Below are 24,686 nucleotides of genomic sequence, written 5' to 3' on the forward strand. Positions count from 1 at the left end.
TATATATATATATATATATATATATATATATATATATATATATATACATATATATATGTGTGTATATGTATATGTACATGTATATGTATATGTATATAAATACACGGATAAAATCGGCAGGCAAAAAGGTACAAATAGGGTAGCAAAAATATTTTATAAATTATGTGACGACGACGTTTGTGCTCGTGCATGAAATATGAGTGTCGATTGCGAAAGAAGACAATAATAAATAAATAAATAAAATTAAAAACCGGATAGCTAATAATCAAACCGTAGAAAGAAATCGAAGCGAACAAAAAAAAAATAATTCTAATGAGAGAAGCCGTGGGGTGTATCAATGAAGAGAAAGATAGAACGAATATAATATAATCGAACGTTAAATGTTTTCAAGCATCATTTTTAACGACGAATCTAGTTTGTTTACTTGCTTACCCTTCGTGAGAGAGTGGCGATTGTGTGCAGAACTGGTCCTTTGGTTAATTTCCTCAGAAGCGGCTCCAGCTGAAAGAAAAAAGAAAAACAAAAATATTCCCTTAGTTCTCTTACTATCGTAGACGAATACATAAAATCGAAGATCCATATTGAATGTATCTCTATTACGTTTAAAACGACGACGTTTTATAATTTAAAATCAAAATCGATGAGATCATCTTTTAGAACGAAACGTTGAAAATAATAGATGCGTAACGAAGGTTACGAAGACGATGTTAACTGTTTTATAGGAAAAGTAAGTTAATGTCCGTATCATGGTGCAAAGCTTGACGGAAAAAGCTCGTTGGGTAGCGTCTTCGTTATACTCTCGAAACGTTCGCTAATCAATTTCGAACGTTCACAAGGATTTCTCTTTGATGTCTCATTAACGAGACAAAAGGGCACGACATCGCTTTAGTTCGCCTCGTCGCGGTCTTCGCGTCCGTAAAATTTTAATTTAATAAAAATAGAGACCGCACCTTTCTATTATCTAAATAATTTTTCGTCTTCGACGTTATTAACTGACTCCTTTTCCATCGTTGATCTAATTAAAACAAATATTTGATCTAAAGAGAGAAAACGTTTTCTCACTTTTCAGTCGAAATACGAGCACGTCGACAAACTCTCCGAAGCGTGTCTCGAAGACTGAATGCTCGTTCATACATTAATAAATATCACAGGGTTTATACCGAACGTGTGTTTCGTAATAACACAATAATAATTCTACGAATTATAGGTATGTTTATTTGAGAGAGACGATCGACATTCTAATGATCTTGAAACTCAAAGAACATAACAACAATCGGAGATGTTGACATCGTCGGATATGATAACATTTTAAATGCGTTTTACGTTCTAATTAGACTAACAATAGTAATCGTATATAAACAATGCTAATTTCTTCGTCAGAATGAAACAACGTCGATAAGAATTGTTGACCGTGAAGCTTAAAAAAAAAAGAAAGAAAAGAAAAGAAAACGACGATATTGTTGATAACGACGATAATGTTAATAACGGTGATCAAAGTTATATGTAACAGAATGGTATAGAAAGTTTTCGCATCGAAAATAAGGTATCGCATCACGTTCGAGATGAATTCTTTGTCACGGATCCTCGAGTACGTGTATATCAAAGGAAGGGATCGTTAGTCTCGGCGCAATGAATATGCATATTTGTTTTTTAATCCATAGGGAATCGCGTATCGCGTCAAGTACAAAAAAGAAAGAAGAAAAAAAAAAGAAAAAGAACACGAAAATCTCTGTGAGTCGAGACGAGCTCGTGAAAATTATACGAAGATACGATGTTAGTTAGCCTTTCGCACGACTAATTATCCTTCTTACTTGGAACTCTTTAAATCGATCTATTTTACTTCGTGGAAGGAAAGAAAAGGAAAACGAGAAAAAAAGAAAGAGAGAGAGAGAGAGAGGAAAAAACGATCGCGATAACGCATGAACGCAACGATTCGAAACGTCCGATAATTCCAAGTTGGTCTAAGTTCTCGTGAACAGTGAAAAGTTACAACTAAGAAAGGAAAGAGGAAGAAAACTTTTCCTGAAAGTTTCTTTTACGTTTTCCAAAAAGCAACGACGAGAATCGGATCGTAAAAGGCTCGGCGTTTCTATCGTTTCTCGACTAACCGATCTACGTGTACATAGCTCGTTTCATTTATATTTCTCTCCTTTTATCGAGAATTAACATAAGCTCGTTGTAGTTTATACCTTTTCTAAGGTACATCGAATCGAGATTCCCGTTCGGAGAACGTGTATAAATCCGAGCATAGATATATATGTAGATATATATACTTAAGTATATACGTTAAGTCCTCGTCGTAAGCTTTAGTATTTCTTTTTCATCGTTTTATTTCTTTTTTCTTTTATTTCGTTTCTTTTTTTTTTCTCCCTCTCTCTCTCTCTTTTTTTGAAGAAGAATCAAATCGGAAAGTCGTAAGAAAACTTCGATAAATAGATATGATCGATCGATCGATCGGATTTCGCGATTAATTATTCAGAAATATCCGAGAACGACAAAGCTTCTGTCGAAAACGTTAACGATAATAATGATAAGTGATGGATCGATCGATAAGAAACGCTTATATTTTGTCGTTCGTTCATTCATTCGTTCGTTCTTCTTCTCTTTTCTTCCTTCCTTCCTTCCTTCCTTCCTTCCTTCTCGTTTTCCTGCTAATAGCTCGTTTTATAGGTGGCTCCTTCGAGACGGCAAGCATTATCGCTATCCCAGAGACCCTCCTAACTGAAAATCCACGCTATTAAAACGTCACAGACGAGGAACATCGTATCGAGATAATGGGAATGGAAAAAGCTCTGACGACGCGATGAATATCAAATTGTAATTTTGTGACAGGAAGCAGTAGCCACCACCAAGTCTTTGGCAAATGTACTCCAAAATTCATTTTCCCATCTTCCATTAACGTCAATTTTATGGATATAGATATATAGAGCGATGCTTAATTATATGGGTTACAAGCTTCACAAGATGACAGAACTCGTTGGAAAAAGAAAGAAAGAAAGGAGGAAAGAAAGAAAAAGAAAGAATGAAAAAAAAAGAAACGAGGAAATAAATAACGAAAAAACGAAAAAGGTCTTGAAAGTGATTCATCGGAAAAATAGTTTCGTATCGTGATCATCATGATAGGATAATCAGTTATTTCTGTAACGTGCTTTTTAACGTAGATATATCAAAGTCGTAGATATAGTCGAAATAATAAAAACTTTCTCGTGTGCACCAGGGGAAAAAAAAGTAAAAAATAGGTCAGGATGAAACCAGCACGTTCTTACTTGGGTCTCATCGATGAGTTTTCTCGTCAGAGAGAAAATAAAGGATCTAGCTAGAGGATTCTGAACTAACGCTATGCTGAAAGAAACGAAAATGAAAAAAAAGAAAAAGAAAAAGAAAAAAGAAAAAGAAAAAAAGAAAAAGTGAAAAATATACGTGCATTCTCTCTCTCTCTCTCTCTCTCTTTCTCTCTCACACACACACACACAAATATACACATTTCTCTCATGGACTCTCTTGAATTTTTCGAAACAAAAGCAGGCTTATCCAACGACCAACGGAAGTAGACCTTCCATCGTATCGGACCGAATCCTCCTATTTCGCACTCCGCTCGACTCATCAATGGGTCTGTGTACATATTCACGAGTAACTAAAATCTATATGTATATATGTATATATCTGCATGTGTGTGTGTGTAACTACTCATACACACGTTCGTGATAACATATTTCTCTCTTTTTCTCTCTCTCTCTTTTCCTCTCTCTATCTCTGTCTCTATCTCTCTCTCTTTTTCCTCAGAGTAAAAGGAGCGCTTCCTGCCGGCATGCACCACGTGCACGGCAATATTCGCGGATTTCCTTTAAATGACTAGCAAATCTCGAGGATAGGAAGAGATAGAGAGAGAAAGCGAGAGAGAAAAGAGAGAGAGAGAGAGAGAGAGAGAAAAAAATATTAGAAAAAGTTACCGGGTATCGCTATCGAGAAAAAGCGCAGTTGCATCTGCCGAGCGTGTTTCGCATTTGGATTACGATCAAAAACGCACCTGCAGTGAGAGATTTACGTGATATCGAGTTCAAGAATATTAACGAGAACGTAAGACACGATACTCTCCGTTTCTTATCTTCAATCTGCGGAATATTAAAACAACTTCGTATATTCGTATCTGTCATACGATAGTATCCATAAGATGAATATAAATCATTTTTAAATAACTAATAAGGTTGCTCGAGCGCAAAGAAAAAAATCTCTTCAAACGAAACGAATCGATCGATATATAATATATTTTCTCTTATCATTGTAAAATAAAGAAAGGAAATCTTATCGGGAATAAGAAAGGAGAGAAAAAGGAAAAGAAGAAGACGATGAAGAAGGGGTAGTTTACCTATTATTCGAATACCAAACTACAAAGGTTCTTTTTCTCTTGTTCTCTTTCTTCTTTCGTGTCGCATTCTCTTTGTCGCGGACTCCTTGGCGGATTTCAATTGGCAAAACTACCACCGAGAGAAATTTTTTTTTTCTTGCGGACGTATCGCCACTAAAAGTGAACAAAAAAAAGGAGGCTCGGTCTACGAACGAAAAAAAGAAAGAAAGCAAGAAAGAAAGAAAGAAAAAGAAAGAAGAGAAAAAAGAGAAATAGGTCGACCGATTAGAAAGAACGGTATGTTGTACTTATGCTTATTCTTTTTTACAATGGATAGGTGATTCCTTTCATCGATCGCATAGATGATGAGCTAGTTCGATGAGTCCTTTGATTTTTTTCTCTCTTTCTTTTTTTTATTTTTTATTTTTTATTTTCTGTCTGTTCGAAATAAAAATAAATACTTGCATCGATGATCCTTTCTATTTCCCCCTATTGGAATTTCTCTATTCGAACGATTTTAAGTCAATGTTAACCTCACGAATTTCGAGAACGACGTTTCGCCGCAATTACCTGGGGTGAATGGATACGTTGAAGAAGACAAACGATCTTAATCCGATATACCGTGCGAGAATTCGAGATATTCTCCGACTAATCTCCCGGATGCAACGACAAATGGTGCATTGTCCGACGTCGCATTCCATTTACAAGAACGGTCGTAGCGAGTCACAGACGACCCTCGATATAATTCCTAGGACGATTGTTTTCCCCTAGGCAAGGACGATTCCAAAGGAAGATACTAACGAGCCTCACAATTAGCTTCGTGAAAGTCGATATAACCAACGTAATTCTTCTATCTTTCTGAATTTGATAATGATCGATAAAAATGAATAATAAAAGATCCTACTGACCGAATGTCAAGAATACAATCTACAACAAAATTATTATTTCGATCTATGATTCTTTAACGCGTTGATTGCCTCGCGAATTTTTTATAATTTTCATTCCGAGAGCTACGATTATATTCTTTTAAAAGTATGTTTATTAATTTTTAATTTAAAAGAATTATTTAATAAATTGACGTAGTCGTAAGACGAAGTAAATTGACGAAAGATACGTAATACGTAAATAAAAAAAGAAAAAAATTGTTCAAAAAGAATCAGTTCGAAAAAAAAAGAAAGGAAAGGAAAGGAAAAAGAAAAACGAAGAAGAAGAAGAAGAACACTTCGAAAATGAAGCAACCTTCGAATGGGTCGATAATATTCACGATGAAAAATATAAAGGTACGTAATAATATCATTGACGAAGGGAGTCAGCTTCCTGTCTATCGAAAGATCGATTCACGAGTATCGAAATGTAGAAACGTTTATAATAAGAACCTCGATATCAGACTTATCAATTGATAGCCACGATTATATTGGGTCAGCCGAGCGCGCCGTGGGGGATTCGATGGGATGGAAAAGTATCCGGTGAGACCCTCCATGCGATTTCACATATGATTGGATCGCAATATCCCAGCATACAATGCCGGTTATTGCTGCTCGATCGTTTACGAGAAAAGTAACATTAAGATAAAACTGATAATTTTTCTTCGAAGGATGATCAAAACCTTCCCCTCTATTTATTTGACCACCATTCATTCCTTTAAATTTCGACAAAATTTTTTGGAAGATTTACAACAACGCACGGAGATATTTTTTGTTTGATGCTTGTAAAAGTTTCACCAAGGTCTTTCGTTTAATTAAATAAAACAATGCAATTGTATTTTTTGAGAGTTGTATAAATAAAAAATGGTATTAAAGTAAATTAAAGATTCATCGTATTATTTCCTTAACTTTGTATACTAGTCTGGTTGGACAAGTGCACAAGTACATAGGTCTGAGTATAACTGGAGAGACCAAAATAAAGAAAGAGTGTGTGTGTGTGTGTGTGTGTGTGAGAGAGAGAGACTGACTGACTGATAGCAGAGTTTTAACTGTAATAGAATTTCATTACAAGTTCATCCCGTATTACAACTGCCTTCGGAAGTAATATCAGTTGATGCAAAGTTCGGGTCGACGAAGTAGCTAAACGGACGACGAGTTAGCATGCTAGTCTTTTCGTTGCTCTTTCACGATTAGTCAGGATGTGTCAAGATCGTGGAAGTTTTTTTAACGAATCGATGATATTATAAAGCATGGAACAACAACTTGTTTCGGACAGTTACCCGTAGAATAAAAAAGATAAAACGAAAGAAAAGTTTCTTTCGCTGATAATAATTATGCAAATGTCGTTTACCCCTACCATGGTGTCGAGTCAATTTCAATATTTTAATAAAGCGACGTAATTACGAAAACAGAATGAGGTCGTACGAAGCGTATTCTTCCCATGAAAGAAGAACTACTCGGTTGCTCGATCTCTCGAAAGTTGGGCGTGTCCCAGCTGGAATGATACTACGTCGACATTAAGCGAGAAGGATCTAGCTTGCCAAGATGCGAATGGTGAAATTATTTAGAAATGCATTGACTACATATTCCCGAGAGAGTATCTCATCTCGTTTTTGATCGGCATCAAAACAACGATTCAAACCAGTTCGTATTATTCTCTTTCTACGAATAGAGAATCTGATCGATCTTAGATCTTGTAAAACGTTCAAGATCCAACCAGCATGTACCTATTATTTTGTCCGTTGTAATCGTCAAAAAAGAAATGAAAAAGGAAAAGAGAAAAAGGAACATTAGTCGAAGCTTGCCAAATTTACGTGACCAGAGTTTTCCATTTAAATCCCCATCGATCGTACGTTTCTTGCGTTCCGTGAAAATCTCTTTTTATATTTCTCTCCCTCTCTCTCCCTCTCCCTCCCCCCGTTTTCTGTACTTTACGAAAAAAGAAAGTGTAGAAAAAAAAACCAAAAAACAGAATCAAAAAAGGAAAAAAAGAAACAAAAAAAGAAACAGAAACCAAAACACGAGTAAAAAATTTTGATCGATGGTCGATCGAATTTTGTTTCTTCTTTTTTGTTCTATCTTTCTTTTTCTTTGATTTTTTTTCTTTTTAATCGGATCTTGCCTCAACGAATACCGAGCCTATCACGTTCGACACCGATACGCAGCTATTAAATTTGACTTGCGTACACGTGACTGGAGCGTAATCGATCGTCCCAATGGCCAACGAGACACGTGCACGTCTCTCTGTTCTCTTCCTCTTCCTCTTCCTCTTCCTTCTCCTCCTCCTCCTTCTATTCCCCATCCTCCTCTTTCTAATTATCATCATCGTCATCATCATCATCATCATCATCATCATCATCATTATCATCACCATCATCACCATCATCATCCATCGAGCTCGCACGATATCGTCTGTTCATGACGCGAAACTAAACTTTACAAGCAACTTTCTAATTTAAGATATCTGATGATGATGATGAGACTTCTCTATCGTGCACGGTCAGACAGGAACATTCTATTCGTTTGAAATGTTTCCGCCGTTTCGTGATCCTCTTCTAAGTCAACGAACGTTAGTTACAAACGATTATTACTATGAAAACGAACGGTACTTCGTTATAATAAAGTAAAGGAAAGTAGATACGATGTCGTGCAAACTTGAAACTGTGGGCTTGAAAAAGGAAACAACTTTTCGAACTATTCCGCGAAATGAAAAAAAAAATCGAGAAAGAGAAAGATAGAAACAAAGATAGGAAGAAGAGGGGAAGGGGTGAGTGGGGATAAGGGTGGGAGTAGGAAGGAAAAGACACTAAATTACGGGATACGGGATTTTAATACGATACGACGAAACTTTTCGTGAGTTTATCGAACAACGAGGAGCTCGATTCTCTTGCTCGGAGAAAATATCAGAGTAACTGCCTAAAAGAGACTCAACTTTTCGACGTTGAGCTTGAACTCGAAAACAAAGAGAGAGAGAGAGAGAGAGAGAGAGAGAGAAAGAGAGAGAGAGAGAAAGAGAGAGAAGATTATCATTTGCTCGGATGGTTACAGATTCATGAGCGACAATAAGGACATTAAGCTATGACGGTATAATTGGCACTCGCCGTACTTGTTTCAATTACTAAAACGATCCTAGTTTTCTCGAGAGAACGTAGACAATACGGTCGGAATGCGACAATGAAGACCCTTTAGCTAAAAGTGGAAAACGGAGAGACGATCCAAGTTTGATATCTTCGAATGGAGTTTCAAGAATATCCGTGCAATTCATATAATGGCAATTCGTTGATTTAGAACAATAGGCTTTGGGAAGAAAAAAAATGAAAGAGAGAATGTAATCGACCTCGTGATCTTTCGTTCTTTCCAAGTTATTTATATATAATATGTTTTATATATATATATATATAAAATAAAATAAAAAATAAAGAAGAAAAGAAGAAGAGATAAGTATTCATTAATAATGAATTGATTCTTATTTAAAGAACATTTGGATAACATGAAAAAGTTACAATGTTATAGTCAACTTCGAAGAGGGATGATTATATCGGATAGTGATAAAAAAAGCAACTCGAGCTTGCAATAAAGTCGTAAACCAACAAACATATCTACGGCCCCATTTTTAATCTCAAGCCTATCGATCAATTATTCTCGCGAGTTCTGCATACGACACGCGTTTTAGGTCGAGATAATTCTAGGAAACGTGAGAACAACGAAATTCGAGGCTGGCTTGCCAACGAGCTTGCATTTTCGAGTTAGAGATCCTACTTCTTCATCTTCTTCTTTTTTTTTCTTTATTATTTTCCCTATCTATCTATCTCTTTATCTCTATCGCTTTTTACTGAAACGTTAGGACCAGCAGAAGAAAGCTAGCCGGTTTGGCAGGAATCGGAGACCGAAGTCAGCGATTCGCGTGGTCGGACAGCTTTTTTTTTTTCTAGAGGAGCAAAAAAGTTGAGAGGAAGAAAGAAAGAGAAAGAGAGTGAGCAAGAAGGATCTCTCGAAACGTAGAAGCCATTGTAACAGCCACGGACAGCTTTTACGAAGCTATTGCTCCCACTCTCTCTCTCTTTCTCTATCGATACACACACCGCGACGATGTATCGACTTGAGGAAAGATGGGTCGAGACCCTCCTTGAGATTCGAGTGACGTTACGTCTACGTTCTATCCTCGTGGAAATATTCGAAGGACTACCTTTTTTATTGGAATATCATGCCTGTATCGAGAACTTTCTGTCGACGGACAAAAAAGAAAAGAAACAAAAAGAGAAAGAAACAAAAAGAGAAAGACACAGAAAGAGAAAAATCTCTTCGTTGTTCTCTTCCTTATCATCTTGCTATCTACAACTGCGATGACAGCTCCTTCATTTTTTAATATCTCTTGGATTCTCTCTCATCTATCTATCCTCGAATCCTCTTCATGTTCGTTACTCACTCTATTCTTATACATTCGTTCTTATTTGTCGTTTATCGATAACCAGCATTTTTTATTGCACACGTCTATTAGTGTGCGTGAATCGTTACATAATATATACGATAACGAAAGGGTGTACCTAATTGTTTGTAGTCTGGCAAACTTTCATTCGTGAGTAATTTAAATATCGATTATTCCTAACGACAGAAAGAGAGAGAGAGAGAGAGAGAGAGAGAGAGAGAGAGAGAGAAAGAGGGAGAGAGGGAAAAAGTAAGAGGGAGAGTAACGAAAAACACGAAAAATTGTTTATATTCGATTATCGACCCGAAAAAAGAAAAGTAAGAGAAGCCCGACAAACAGAAAGTTTGCTAGAAACATAAATTGATTTATAAATAATGAAGAAGGGAAAAAAAAACAAGAAAGAAAAGAGAGGGAGGGTGAGACTACAGTATTCACGAAAAAAAAAAGAAAGAAAGAAAGAAAGAAAAAAGAATCAAATGTCATTGTTGCAATCAATGAAATATTTACATTCTTCCGTAGGAATGGTACATATAAGCCTGGAAAAATCTATTCGCTGAAAATTCGATTTTATTCTTTTTATTGCCTAGGAAGAAGAGAGATACGAGTTTGCGATGGTACCCATTTATTTTATTTTTTCTTTCCCCCGTTTCGAAGTCGAAAGGAAAAATGAAAGGAAAATAAGAAAAAGAAAAAGAAAAGAAAATTCAGGTCCTGATCTTTTTCGAACAACAAGAGTACTATCGCAAATCGATACCCTTACGATTTATTCTCGTAGAAAAATCATATAAAAATATATATTCGAAGGATGAATAGTTTACGAGATAGTATGCCATATAGCGACAGTACAATCGTCGATAAATGCGACCCCAAAAGGAAGATGTTCACCACCACGCAAACCGCATTAGGATCGTGTTGCATAGCAGTGGTCATAATCGACAATTCGACATAAGTTTGTGGGTGTTCCGCGCGAGCGAAATCTCTTCTCAACTGTACAAACTGCAACGATATTGCAGAGAACGAGAGAAAGAGAGAGGGAGGGGGAGGGAGAGGGAGAGAGAGAGAAAGAGAGAGAGAGAGAGAGAGGGCAAGAAAGAGGGAGAAAGAGAAAGCAAACTGCACGCGATGCGTACACAATGGCTTTTCTCTCTCCACACCTTATACACACTAATACATATGCACACAGTTTCTCATACTGGCGTAGCAGGTACAGCAGACTACACAACATAGTGTTCACGCCTGCCGACACGTCTCTTCGACAAAACAATTACGTTGATCAACGACAGGCGTTGCCCGTGAAAACCGCTTTGTCCTATTACTACGGCACGCAAGATGTATCGATAACATTGGCTGTTGATCCAACGACGATTTCGCGAACAATTTCAATTGGTATATACGACCTTTGTTTCTCACGACTCCGATATCAACGTCGGGGAAAGCTCAATCATTTTACGAGAGAACGATTATCGATCGTTAAAAACGTCACGCGGAAACACCTGGTTTTATTTTGAAAAGATATCCAACGAATCGCTAGAATAATAATGCATACACCTCTCTACAATCGACTTATTCTCATTGGATCAAGTCAAGTGGCATCCGAATAGCATATTAAATTCTTCAGTTTTAAATTCGAGCTGCGTATATTTTTAGTTTGAATAAGAAAGGAAAAATAAAGAAAGAAAGAAAGAAAGAAAGAAAGGAAAAAGAAAAAGAGAAACAATATCCCTATAAATACATATCTACGCACAACTCTTTTCTATTTGTTTCTATCGCATTTCTTAATTGCAATGGCGTCGAACAATGCATACGAAAAAAGCATATGCAAACGGCAGTTGTTAAACTCCAAACCGAACGAAAATCCGCCAACGATTACAAGGATCGCGGTAGCAAAGATTTTGAGTGCTTTCACCGCGTCGAGATCTCAGTGGAGAGGGTTTGCAATAGTTCTCTCTCTCTCTCTCTCTTTTTTTTCGGCTATTTTACGAGGAAGAAAAGCACTTTGAAAGCTTCGGGAACGGTTCTCGGAGTATATCGCGAAAGCACTTGAGTTTTACGTGTGCCACGTAGCTGGAGAATGCTGGCTACAGAAGGGTAAACGTACTCGAGGCGAGATATCTCGATTTTTTCGAAGGAAACAAACGCTTGAGATGAGAAAGAAAAAGAGAGAAAAAAAGAATTTAAAAAAAAATATATATATATGACACGAGTATACACGAGAAAAATCCGTAATCTAGTTGAAAGAGGGGAAAGAAAGGAAAGAAAAGAAAAGAAAAGAAAAGAAAAGAAAAGAAAAGAAAAAAAGAAAAAAGAAAAAGAGGAAATGAGGAGGTTATAAATCGCAGTGGGTGAAGTTTGTTCCTGTGGTTGTTGTACCTTCGTCGCCAGACGTCGAGGAGTTGTCCTCAGAGGTGTCGAGTTCGGACTCCGGCTCTGGCGACGAGAGTCCCGATTGTCTGCCGAGTCTCGAGCCGGGTCTTCCATACTCGCCGATCTCTCCTCCTCCTCCTCCTCCTCCTCCGCCCCCACCGCCACCCCATCCTCCACTTCCTCCTCCTCCCCCACTTCCGCCTCCTCCGGTGAATCTGCACTCCTCGAGCTGTCGTCTACCGGCGTCCCTTGCCTCGAGTCCAGGCAACCGTTTGCTGAAGTCCGTCGGCATCGCTGGCCGCTTTCTGAGAAGGTCGTTTTTTACGGGAGCACGTTATGCGCTTTCTTGGATGCAGAAAGAGGGAACGGAAAGAGAAAGACAGAAAGACAAAGAAAAAAAGACAGAGATAGAGAAAAAGAGAGAAAGACAGAAACAGAGAGAAAGAGAGAGAGAGAAAGAGATCAAGGAAGAAAGAAATGGAAAAAGAAAAGGATAGAAACGAATGAAAAGGTAAAGGTTCGACTTGTTAATCAGTAGGTTGACAACTACAGAGATAATCGGATCTACGATTATATACAAGTGTGTTCAACTATTGGGTCAACTATCGGGTCGGTAACATCGAGATCGATAGTAATCGGTAACTATCGGATTGACTACCGGATCGACAATCGGATTCAGAGGTTCAGAAGTGCGACGAAGGGAGAGCGCATAAACGTACTCCCTAAGGTCACGGAGTTCGACCGGCTGTGTAGTATGCCGCCTTCCGGTAGCAGAGGAATCTCTGCACTCGCATCCGGTACCACGGACATTTCCCAGATCAGTGTTGGCAGGAGTCTTTGCCTCCTTGGAGGGTGATGCTGGCGGAGACGTTGGTGGCGATGGTGAGGGACTTCCCGCACGACCAGAACTGTAGCACACGGCGGCCTTCCGCAGAGTCTCCCTGCACAGCTCGGAAAACATGCTGCCGCCTCCCCCATGGCCGTGGCCCTCGCGGACCACCTCACCTTTTTTTACCACCTCCTCCTTCTTCTCCTCCTCCTTCTCCTCCTCCTCCCTCCTTCCCACTGCCTTCTCTGTCGTTCGCTAAATTTATCTTCTTTTTCTTCTTTTTCTTCTTCTGCTTCTTTTCTCGCACCCGAAAACACCGACACCGTCCGCTGTTCTTCTACGACTTTCTCAACGACATCTTCTCTTTTCCTCTCCTCATCCCCTTTATCGAGCTACTCTCGATACCTCCTAACCCCCTCGGACGATACCCTGTACAGTGTATACCTCTTTCGTCAACGGATCGTCTTTCGAGTAAACAGATTAAATGTAAGATCGTTAAGGATGTAGATTTGTTTGAACAGCTATATTGATTTTATTATCCGACTGATACTACTAAGAATAGGACGTTTAACTAATTCAATTGACGAAGATCGAGTCAATCGTTCGAATTAGTTAACACTCGTTAAATCAACTATCGAGAGAAAGAGAAAGAGAAAGAGAAAGAGAGAAAGAAATCGATGAAGAACGCGTTCGTTTTGTTATAAAACGTTGAAGATCATTTTTTGGAAGAACGTTTACAATAAGAAAGGAAGAAAAGATCGGAACATGCAAGTCACCGATACGAATCGATGTTAGTTAGCGAAGCCATAATAAAAATGTTTGGCGACGTTCCAACCGCTTGAAACCGTACGGAAGATCGACGAGGATCGCGACATTGTAAACCGGCAGCAGTTACGGATAAGCGGCCATGTTATTCCGTTATCAAGGTGCACGATTCACCGCATTCACGGTGTCAACGATCGATCAAAAATGATGCACCGAAGCGACAATCAGAAAAGTACATATCTTCCTTCCTCTATTGTTCTTTTTTCTCTTTGGTTTTCTCTCTTTTTTATTACGATCACAAAGGAGCCCATCAAAACTGTACGTTTCCAACGTATGTTCTCGCTATCTATATACTCCTATCTCCGTTAAACGTAGAAGAATAATTTTTCTTTCTGCGAACGTGTCCCTTAAAGTTCTTCTTCGATCGTTTTATAGATAGGGATCGTGTATGTATATAGACGTAGAACTCGAGGGAAGAAATTCTCAAGTAAGACATTGTAGAGGATGAAGAGTGAGAGAGAGAGAGAGAGAGAGGGTGGACGACGTGCGACGAGAGCGAATCCGAATTAAGGTCGTAGGGATTTAATTATGTATGGAGCAGGAGTTAGCACCGAAAGGGAGAGAGAACTAGCCGGAGAAATGCAATTGCACGCGTGTCACGACGTTCTAATTGAAGCATCATCCGAACCGTTTCATTAGCTCGAAGGCTACCGTACGAGAAAAGAACAGAGATAGACAGCGAGAGATAGACAGCAAGAGAGAGAGAAAGAGAAAGAGAAAGAGAGAAAGAGAGAAACACATAAGGAGAGAAAAAGAGAGAGAGAGAAAGAGAGAGAGAAACTGGTTCGTCGGTATTACATTGCGAGATAGGCTTTCCAAATGAACGAGCCATCCGAATTAACGAGGATAAATCGTGAGAAGGGCTCTCCTTATCCCTCTTTCTCTCTCTCTTTCTTTCTACCTTTCTCTTTCTCTTTCTCTTTCTCTAACTCACTCACTCCAACTATCCATTTCGTTCGAAACGAGGGATCGCGTTGTCTCGAGTGACAGGCACTTTGGCGTGCACTTCTCGTCGGGGCCAAGCACGAACGACGATCGGGCTCTTTGCGCGAAGAACGCAAATACGATAAACGCGGTGGAGATTCGTGTCACTCGTCGAACGACGTTAACGGCCGCTTCCGGTGTAACTCCTGGACTGGCCAAATGTCGCTTCGCCGCCATTAATCAACGTTACCGCTGTGAAAGGGCGCGGCTAATTGAACTTTCGAAGAAGGAACGGATTTTTCCCGACTTTAAAATACTTTCGCCATTTAATGGATTAGGTTCCTCCTCTTTTTCGTACCTCGAATCGAGATTACTTAAGATACGAACGAACCGTATTTTCCCGTTCTTAAACACTTTAATATACCTTCTCGGTTTACTTTTTTCTTTTTTTTTCTCTCCTTTCTTTCTTTTCTTTTTCTTTTTTTTTTTTTAAATGATCATTAGGAATAAATTAAACAGTACAATTTTTTATTATCGCATAATGATCAATCACGATGTTTTTTAATTAAAACTGACTAAGAGAATTTAGCATTTGTAGATGAAATTAGAATAAAAGAAACAAGAAGAAAGAGAGAGAAAAACAAAAAGAAAGAAAGAAAAAAACTGATCCGTCAGAGTTTATATTTAATTGGAATATAAATTTCGCGTACAATGGCATTGAAAAAACTTTTCAAGAAAAAAGGTAACGGGTTATTGTACTACACCGAGCAATAACTTGCAGTTTCTCAAGTACATATATAAGCGAAGTGTCTTACATTTACGATGGACGAAAAGAGACGAAACAAATAAAGATACATAATGAAATCAAAATGCAATGAAAAAGATATGACTAGGATAAAGATGAAGAAGAAGAAGAAAAAGAAAAAGAAGAAGAAGGAGTGCTGAGTCGAACGATGCGTAAGCAGATGCGTCGCTGGTTCATATCTCGATTACGGTATGAATAAGCTCATCGAGCCGAGTAGGTAGGCTCCTTTTACTCGAGATATTCGATTCCAGCTTAGGCTTGAAATTTCCAGCCAGACGTAACAAACGAATCATCGAGCTTCTGTCAGGCTTAGAAATGCCTTACAATAGCTCCCTGTCTTCTCGACATTTGATGCCTATAAGAGCATTCGACTTTTCAAACGCGTAGGTATACGTCATTACACGACGCGTTTTCCATGCGCATCCTCATCCATTTATTATTTCGTTTCTTTCTCTTTTTAATCATAGTTCTTTAAGAATATCGAAAAACCTTTGATAAATTTCTCTGACTTTTCCTTTGAGATTCTTTTACATGATAGAATGGAAACTTGGAGTTCGTCTACCACGTGTACTATCTCTCTCCCCCCTTTTTTTGCATTGTTTAAAAGAGAAAATAATTCTTCGAAGAAATTCGAATTTAAATTTCAAACGAACGAGAAAAGTGTCTATATATAATTTAGACGTCTACTGTAATTAAAAATTTTTAATTACGCTCTATCGATGTAATTATAAACTTTATATTTTGTTACTAAAGAACCGTGAGAAAGAAAAAAGATGGGAGAGAAATAAAGAAAGAAAGAAAGAGAGAGAAAAAGAGAGATCTTAGAAGCACCTGTATGCCAATCCTAGCGTGTCTATTTTTGGCACACTGGCCGAGGACAGTCCCTCGGGCGATTACACGACGCCTACGGAAACGGAAGGGATAAGAAAATTGCTAGGTCCTTAAAAGAGAAAAAAAAAAGAAAAAGAAAAAACAAGAAAAAGAAAATAGAAACTAATTATCTCCGTCGAGATAACTCGATGGTTACCCCTACATATAAGAAATCTAATTTCTAATGTCATAATCGAACAACCGGCTTTTAATTACCACAAATTCGACGATTAATCTTCACGATTTTGTTTGAAATAAAACTTTTCTACGAATATCATTAATTTCTTTTTAAATTTATCGATCTATCTCTTGATAATCTTTACCCAGCTTCGTATTATACGTTATCCTATTCAGTTAGATGATCAAAGACACTGTACATTTTTGCGAATAAGCCACGAGAGTAGGTAAGTACACTAATCTCGATGTAGAAATAGCGAATGTTTAACATGAACGCGTGTATCTCCGTTCTCAACTAGCAAAAGGATTAAATCTCTGGGCCGAGAACATGGAACATCTTTTTATAGGTTTGAGAGCGTACATTTCTAGTTTCGCTCCTTCAATTGATCGTAGACTTGCCGTGAATAACCTAAATAGATAAAACAAGAAAGAGAAATAGATAGAGATAGATATATATATAGAGAGAGAGAAGAAGAAAAAGTAAGAGTTGGCACAGTCAAGGAAGAACTAAGTGCAGTCGCGTGCTCTACGAAGTAAAGTCACCACCAAGCTCGAGCTAATTTACTGCGGCTTATTATTTCACGAGGAACGGTGAGAGGCCGTGCACCATTCGCGTTGAAACGTCGTTGCTTTATCTCCCCGTTATTCACCGAAATTCCTTTCGAAAGATAAATTATAAGATATGTCTCCGTCTATCCGCATTACGGTGACAGAGAGAAAGTTAACGAGCAAAAGACAACCATGCCTGAACTTACTTCGAACTCATCAAAGAGATTCGATTAATCACCACTAACGAGCACCATAAGATCTTATCGAACTAAAGAATTTTTTTTCGATAACGACGACTTTAGATGGGAAAAAATTGCGAGGAGATCGAGTCGTTTCGAGATACTTTTGGGAACTAAGGATTCCTGTGCGAGGTCCACGTGACTGAAAGACGATCCGAGAATGAGAGATGAAAAGAGAGAAAAATAAAAAGAGACAAAAAGAGAGAGAGAGAGAGAGAAACAGATAAACAGAAAGACAGACAGACAGACAGATAGATAGAGAGAGAGAGAGAGAAATAGACAGACAGAGAAAAAAACACACGCGCGATAAAGATTAGAAAAAAAAATAGAAGAGAAGAAAAGAGAAGAGAAGAGAAGAGAAGAACGAACGGTCACTTTTATTCCGGCACTTCGTCAAAGGGAATCACCGGACAGTGTCGTCTTTCCTCTCTCGATAAGAGGAGCAATCGTCACGATGATACCTTGTCGAGGAGGAAAACGATCGCACGATCGGACATAACGCGTGACTGTCGCGAAAGCTCGGCCATCGCCGCGAGTAAGAGGAGGATCGACGCTCGCCGATCCGTGTTAGTGTTTGTACGTATATGTGTATATCTCTAAGTGTGGGTGTGAGAGCGTGTAGGTGATGGTGTATGCCGTATAAGAGAGTTTGCGTGTTGCGCACGAGCGTCTCTGTACTCCGGAGGCCGGCCTACCTCTCAACCGGACGGTATCCAGGCGAGAACTGAGAGGAGAGAAAAGAGAGAAAGTCCGTTCTCGTCGTCGTAGTCGTCGTAGTCGTTGTAGTCGTCGTAGTCGTCGTAGTCGTAGTCGTCGTAGTCGTCGTAGTCGTCCGTCGTCGTCGACTCGCGTCGTCCTCTCGAAATCTGCGCCACTCCGCTCCAACGTGCGCCGCTCGGTTAGTACGTGCGTACACGTAGTATAACGGAGCTGGTGCTGATGGCAATGGTGGCGATGGTGGTGGTGGTGGTGGTGGTGGTGGTGGTGGTGGTGGTGGTGGTGGTAGTGCTATTGCCGGTGGTGGGGTACACTAGGAAAACGTCGAGGAGGAGTGTTAAGAGGAGGAGAGAGTGCAGGGCCACTGCCACCCTTTTCCAACCCCCTGTTACCCCTTTTGCATCAGCCTCTACATCTCCGCCACCTGGCGGCACTGCCGTCGCATCGATCAGCCACGACTCCGCGCCACCGAGACTACAACCCCTTCCTACCCTTTTCCTACCCCTACCTCTCTTCATCATCCTATTCCTCTTCCTCCTGTTCTCTTCTCTTCTCTTCTCTTTTCTACTCTTCTCTTCTCTTCTCTTCTCTCGCTACCACCCATAGTCAGCACTAAAATCGTCGGGGGCTGACCGACGGCAACCTCTGTCCTATGCCTAATGACACCGCTCTCCCATTTCTCACTTCTACCTATTTCTTTTTTTTTTATCTACTATCTTCTTCTATCTTCTTCTTCTATCTTCTCCTTTTTTCTTCTCTTTTTTATTTCCTTCTTCTCTTCGATGAATTTTTCGGCCATCTTCCTTCCCTATCCCCCCGTATCATCCTCCCTCTCTTCACGAGATAAGCTTCGTATTGACTCTCTCCAACGCGTGACCTTCCACTCAAGGTCGTCGACGTTTTTTTTTGTTATTATTATTGTTCTCGAATTTCGAACGTTTCGATAGGTAACAAAGAGGAGACAAAATTTTATTTTCGATACTTTTGGAATGAAACGTAGAAAAGAAGGGAAATAGTACAGTCTGATTCGGTAAGGAACGTTCCATACCTTTCTCGACTACCCTTTGCCTTATGTACTAGTGGAACGATAACCTTGAAGACTCTAGTCAACGTGCGCAGCCGCGTGAACCGATTACCACAGAGGCAAAACTTTTACGGACGACAGCACCGCGTGTCGCTTTCCTTGCTGATGATCGACCTGCTCTTTTTTAAGGTACCAGGTGTGTCTTTCTTTCATTTTCTCTCTCTCTCTCTCTCTCTTTTTAACTATTTTTTTTTTTTAAACACCTAAGCGATCTTAAAGCTTCACGTTCATCTTGGAAAAATAGACAAACGGTTTACCAACGACGTCTGAGAAAGTGATAGGGCTTCGTAATCCATTATATTTTGATCGTGACTCGGGAGAAAAAAAACGTGATTATCTTTAAACAATAAAGATATAATTAGGCTAATTAAGAACTTATAAATAATGTGTGTGTGTGTGTGTGTGTGTATGTAAATTTTTTAATAAAAAAGAAGATTAGAAAGTACACGCATAGAAGATAAGCGGTAAATTTGAAGCTAGCAATTCTCGATCGAACGTGTTATACGATTCACACTTTATAGGATGATACAATCGGAAATTGATCGTTTGAAATTTGCGATGGTTCGTGAACTTCCGAAATGGCCGTTTAGATACGATTTACTATCGTAGTATATTTCTGTAAGTCAATTGCTCTTCAAAATTTGATAACGTTCGGTAAACATGATTGGTACCAGTAGAAAAAGTGTTTGAAAATTTTGGTCAACCATGCGAATCTCTCTCTCTCTCTCTCTCTCTCTCTATATATATATATATATATATATATATATATATATATATATATCTATATATATCTTTTATTATATATATATATATATATATATATATATATATATATATATATATATATAGAGAGAGAGAGAGAGAGAGAGAGAAAGAATCGGCAGAGATTTCGCGCTGGACGATAATTCAAAAAGAAAATAAAATGATGACTCTCCTCGCGTACACAGGGAAAACGTCGTATCGTAAATTACAAATGGACGACGTTAACGGAGTTAACCAGAAAAGATAAACTGCAGTGCTCATCTTTTCTACGGAAAAATTTCAAGAGAAAACGGACCGACGAGTTGTATCAAACGAAAGAGATTGTTGCAACCAGTGTTCACCAGGATCCACCGAGATCCTCGATCCTCCCTTGATCCGCCTGCGATCTCCTCTTGTCATCTTCAAGCTTCAAGCCACATTTCCATAATGAGAGACATACATATCTCGCGTCCGCAGACGCGTCTCCCTCATATTCTAAGCGTTCCTGAGATTCGCGTGTCAAAGACGACAAGCATTACGAGGAACGCCCGATCGAGCTGTTGGTCTCGTACAACTGAATTCTATGCGAGCTCTTTGCTTCCTATTTCAACATAGAAGGAAGAAGACAGTCGGTGTTTGTTAAGATGTTTCCTTAACTTTTCTCGTTTTCTTTCTTTAGAAATAATGAGAGAAAGAGAAAGAGAAAAATAGAGAGAGAGAGAGAGAGAGAGAGAGAGAGAGAGAGAGAGAGAGAGAGAGAGAGAGAGAGAGAAAGAGAGAGAGTCTTTCGCATCCACGAGCAAGAAAATTACGCTCGTGACCAAACGACAATTCTTGTTTGCGAAGTAATTAGTTTTCTCGTACGTATATTGCTCAAGACATACTCAAGAGTATTCCAAGGACTTTGACATGAATCAAATGGAAAAAATAAGTAACGTTCTTTTATACGTAACCGTCGTAGGAAAACGTAACGGCGATCGTTAGATCAATGATCTAGGTTTAAAGTTCGTTCGTTATAAAAAAAAGAAAAGAAAAAATGAAAAGAAAAAAGAAAAAGGAATAATAATAAAAAAATCATGAGAATAAGTTCATGTTAGAATGGTAATTGGACGATAATATGTAAGATTAAATTGCAGGAACGTTCGAATTCAGCTCGATACGATCCTCGAATATACAAAAGGCGATCATTCGAGAAATCCTCGCGTTTCCTCGTTAATTCCGAGTCTTATCGAGTTTCCGCACGACGTGACGCGAGCATGCAACGTCTCATATTTGTCACAAGCATACGTACGTACGAAGGTATCTACCCTATCGCGTTCCAATACAATGCGAAACAACGCGTTCTCGCTCTTTAACAGCCGGCACATAAGAGAAGTTAATGATTTCGTAGGTACGGTTATTAAGCACCGATGAATACCTACGTATTCAACGACGAAACCGTGTCTCATGCTTTTCTGAAATAACAATAGTACTTCGTTCATTAAGATATTCTTTTCATTTCCTCGACATTTTTCTTTCGAAAGATTTTATAGTCGTGATATTTTCTCTTTCGTTATCTTCCAATTAATAATAACGCACAATTCTCGTGTCGTACGAACGCATCTTCATTTTAATACGAATGGATCTATGTTATAAAATAAAATAAAATAAAATAAAGGAAAGAAGAAGAAGTCATTCGAAAAACAATTGATTTAATTATCCAATTAAGATTTCTCTTAGAAATGAAAACTTTTGATATATCCATTTGAATATAATTAAAAATAGTGTTATAAATAAAAGATAATATAAATAAAACATATATAAATAAAATTATATTATTGATATAAATAAAAGATAATATGAATAGTAAATATTAACAATCTATCCGCAAGTTTCGCACGTTCTCTTTTTAATCTAATAATAAGAAATATTTTCATTAACGTTCAGAATTTCCTTTCATATCTTCGAGAAATCCAAAGGGAATGGAATAATACCAAACTAGCTGGAAGGATATCACGGCAGGACTTGGTAGGAATTTCGACGCAAGTGACAGGTAGTCTCGCGACGAGTACGTGCCATAAGAGAAGGTAGAATGAAGGAAAGGCACGTACGTGGAACGACCATTTGTCGTCTTTCTCGATGCTTTTATCCAACGATCGATATGACTCCGTCGACTAGAGTAAGTTATACGGTAGAGCAAGCAAGTCATCTTCCTTCTACGGAGTTTTCTTACGCACGGCTTATATTTCCTAATCTCTTTCAATGTACTAACCTATTACTTCTCTTAGATATACGATTTGTCTTCCAAGCCACGAACATACACTTTGATTAGGAAAGATAATTCGATAGGCACAACAACGAGATGCTTGGATAACAGCCAGAATAATACAACCGAGAAAGACGAGATTTTTCCAAACGTCGTTTCTTCTTACTACGTGCCTCTTCGACGGGACAAGAGACACTGATAATAAAAAAAATATATATATAAAAAGGAAGAGAGAGAGAGAGAGAGAGAGAGAGAGAGAGAGAGAGAGAGAGAGAGAGAGAGAGAGAAGAAGAAAAAAGGGGACAAAAAGGAAGAAAGAAGCTAGATGAAGACCAGAGGAAATCGGACCGAATCGAGAAGATACTTTCGTAAGAGCGTTCTAGATCGCCGTTCGAGTAGGAAAAATAGCTACTCTATTTCTCTCTCTTTCTCTCTCTGTATGTCTGTCTGTCTGTCTCTTTCTCTCTTTACGTAAATAACAAACAATTTAGAGTGGCCGAACTGAGCGAGAAAGACATAGGATAAAGACCAGTGATTTCCTCGACGAAACGATGAGTTCCCTTTTTTAAGCCGATTGTACGATGCATCGACGAACGTTTTGGATTTGTATTGGATAATGACCGAATCACCAAGCCGAGAACCGTAAAGGTTTAACGTGCTATGAAATTCCATTGGAAGAACTCGGTATTATATCGGATTCATGTTCGAGCCAAATGAGTAGAGAAAAGAAGAGTAGAATTTAAAGATGTTGCCGATTGAAAAACGATCCGATTATTACTTCATACTACGTTAATCCGGAAACGGTAGATACCGTATGGATTTTTATTATCTACGTTATCGAACTAAAGTGAAGTGAACCGAAGGAGAGAAGAAAACTACGAGAAAAAGAGGAAGAGTATTAGAAAGAAAGAAAAAGAAATACAGAGTGTCGTGAGGGGGAAGGAAAGTAGAACGATCGAACGTGTCCAAAGGGCTAGTAGTAAAGTCGGATATAAAAAAGCACGATTCACTATGCACCGTCACGATATCAGAAGCAATTGCTTATCAACGATCAAGCTGAGTATAATGACTCGAAACATCGATGGTTAGCATTTTGGTGTCTCGCTTGTATCCCGGAGGCTCCTAAACGCTGAAATATTCGCGAACGTTGCATGAATTGCAGCAAGAATATACCGATGAAATTGCTGGCAGCCGCATCTCCGACTGTGATTGTATATAGAAAGTGTGTGTGTGTATGTATGTATATATATACTCAATATATATGTAATGTAGAGTATAGAATGAGAGAAAGAGAGAGAAAGAAGGTGAATCGGTTCGTCTGCCACGGCACCGATAAAGGGATTTTTCATGAAAGCACCTAGCGAGATTTATTCCGATATATCAGAACCATCCTCCGCGCGTGCATTTTTTTTCCACGCTCGAAAAGATGAAGCTAGAAAATCTGCGACGGGACTCGACCGACTTACTGCAAAAATTCAAGTCGCGAGAAAAATTTTTCCCTTTCGGCCAACGAACTCGAAAGGAGAAGAGAGAGAGAGAGAGAAAGAGAGAGAAAGAAAAATGGGATAGGGGACTACCATGATAAACTTAAGTCGAAGGGAAAAGAAAAAAATAGCTTTTGATCGATTTCTTCTCTTCCCGAAAAATCCTACAAAAGAAGAGAGAGAGGGAAAGAGAGAGAGAGAGAGAGAGAGAGAGATAAAGAGAGAATCTTTAACAGCTCTCACTATTCCTCTGTATATTTTCCTCATTTATACGAGAAACAAACTTCCTCGTAATTAAAATCAAATTCTTAAATACAGAATGATCTTTTTAAAAACTGAAGTCTTAGCAAATCCGACGTATTCAGTATCGAATGAAATCGACGTTTGCTCGAGTAAAATTTCATAATAAGCCTTAAACTTGTCGCGAATTTTAAAGCTTTCGAGGGATCGTTCATCCCTCATCGATTTTTTTGCTTGAGACGAGACGTTAAACGACATACGATATCTCGAGGAAAGGTGAATTCATTCCAGGCACGTCCTGGAGACTTTAAACGGACTCGATAGAAAACAGTCGTAAAATTTTGAACGTTCGGGTTTCATAAATCGAAGAAGTATGTAAAAAGAGGAAGGGAGAGAGAAAGAAAGAAAAAATTTGTGACCAGTGCATCGAAGACATTAACGATCGAAGGTATCGTTCGTTACCGCAGCACCAGCTTTCTTTATTGTAGTCCGAAGATTTATGTCAAGAGGTAACAGAGAAACGTTCGACGTTTTTATTCGATCGAGATAACGTCGATAGCGCAGCTTTCTTTGTTCCCACAGCCAATGTCGTTGCCGTTCCGTCGACAGAGCCAAGTAAGTAGTAGAGTTATCGAGCAACCCTTATTCTACCTTCTACGATGGTTTACCAGTGATGGTTCATCTCTTTGACACAGAGATTCTTCTCTATCGATGTATCGATCTATCTACATAGTACACAAGATAGATCGATACTTCCTTCTTCTCCATTCGTCAGATATCATCGTCTTTCCTTCTTTTTTCCTTATTTCATCACCTATCTAAATACCTAGCCAATCTCTTAAGAAAATGTGATCCTTTACGATGGTATTACTTTGAAATATTATTATAGAATAATAGAA

At 38.6% G+C, this 24,686-nt stretch overlaps 1 protein-coding gene across 33 annotated transcripts in view; it reads right to left on the bottom strand.

Moving 5' to 3' along the window:
• Positions 1–24,686, bottom strand: part of LOC127072901 (MAP7 domain-containing protein 2-like) — a 95,540-nt gene that overhangs the window by 25,501 nt on the left and 45,353 nt on the right. For 23 of the 33 annotated variants that reach the window (XM_051013769.1, XM_051013765.1, XM_051013757.1 and 20 more), the window contains one exon: positions 433–501. In XM_051013769.1, the coding sequence (XP_050869726.1) occupies positions 433–501 (69 nt within the window). Of the gene's footprint in view, positions 1–432; positions 502–12,064; positions 12,364–12,777; positions 15,118–17,645; positions 18,211–24,686 lie in introns of those variants that run through there. The other 10 variants (XM_051013744.1, XM_051013746.1, XM_051013754.1 and 7 more) reach the window with 8 other exon arrangements.

Source organism: Vespula vulgaris, chromosome 2 (assembly GCF_905475345.1).
Source record: "Vespula vulgaris chromosome 2, iyVesVulg1.1, whole genome shotgun sequence".
NCBI classification, from domain to species: Eukaryota; Metazoa; Arthropoda; class Insecta; order Hymenoptera; family Vespidae; genus Vespula; species Vespula vulgaris.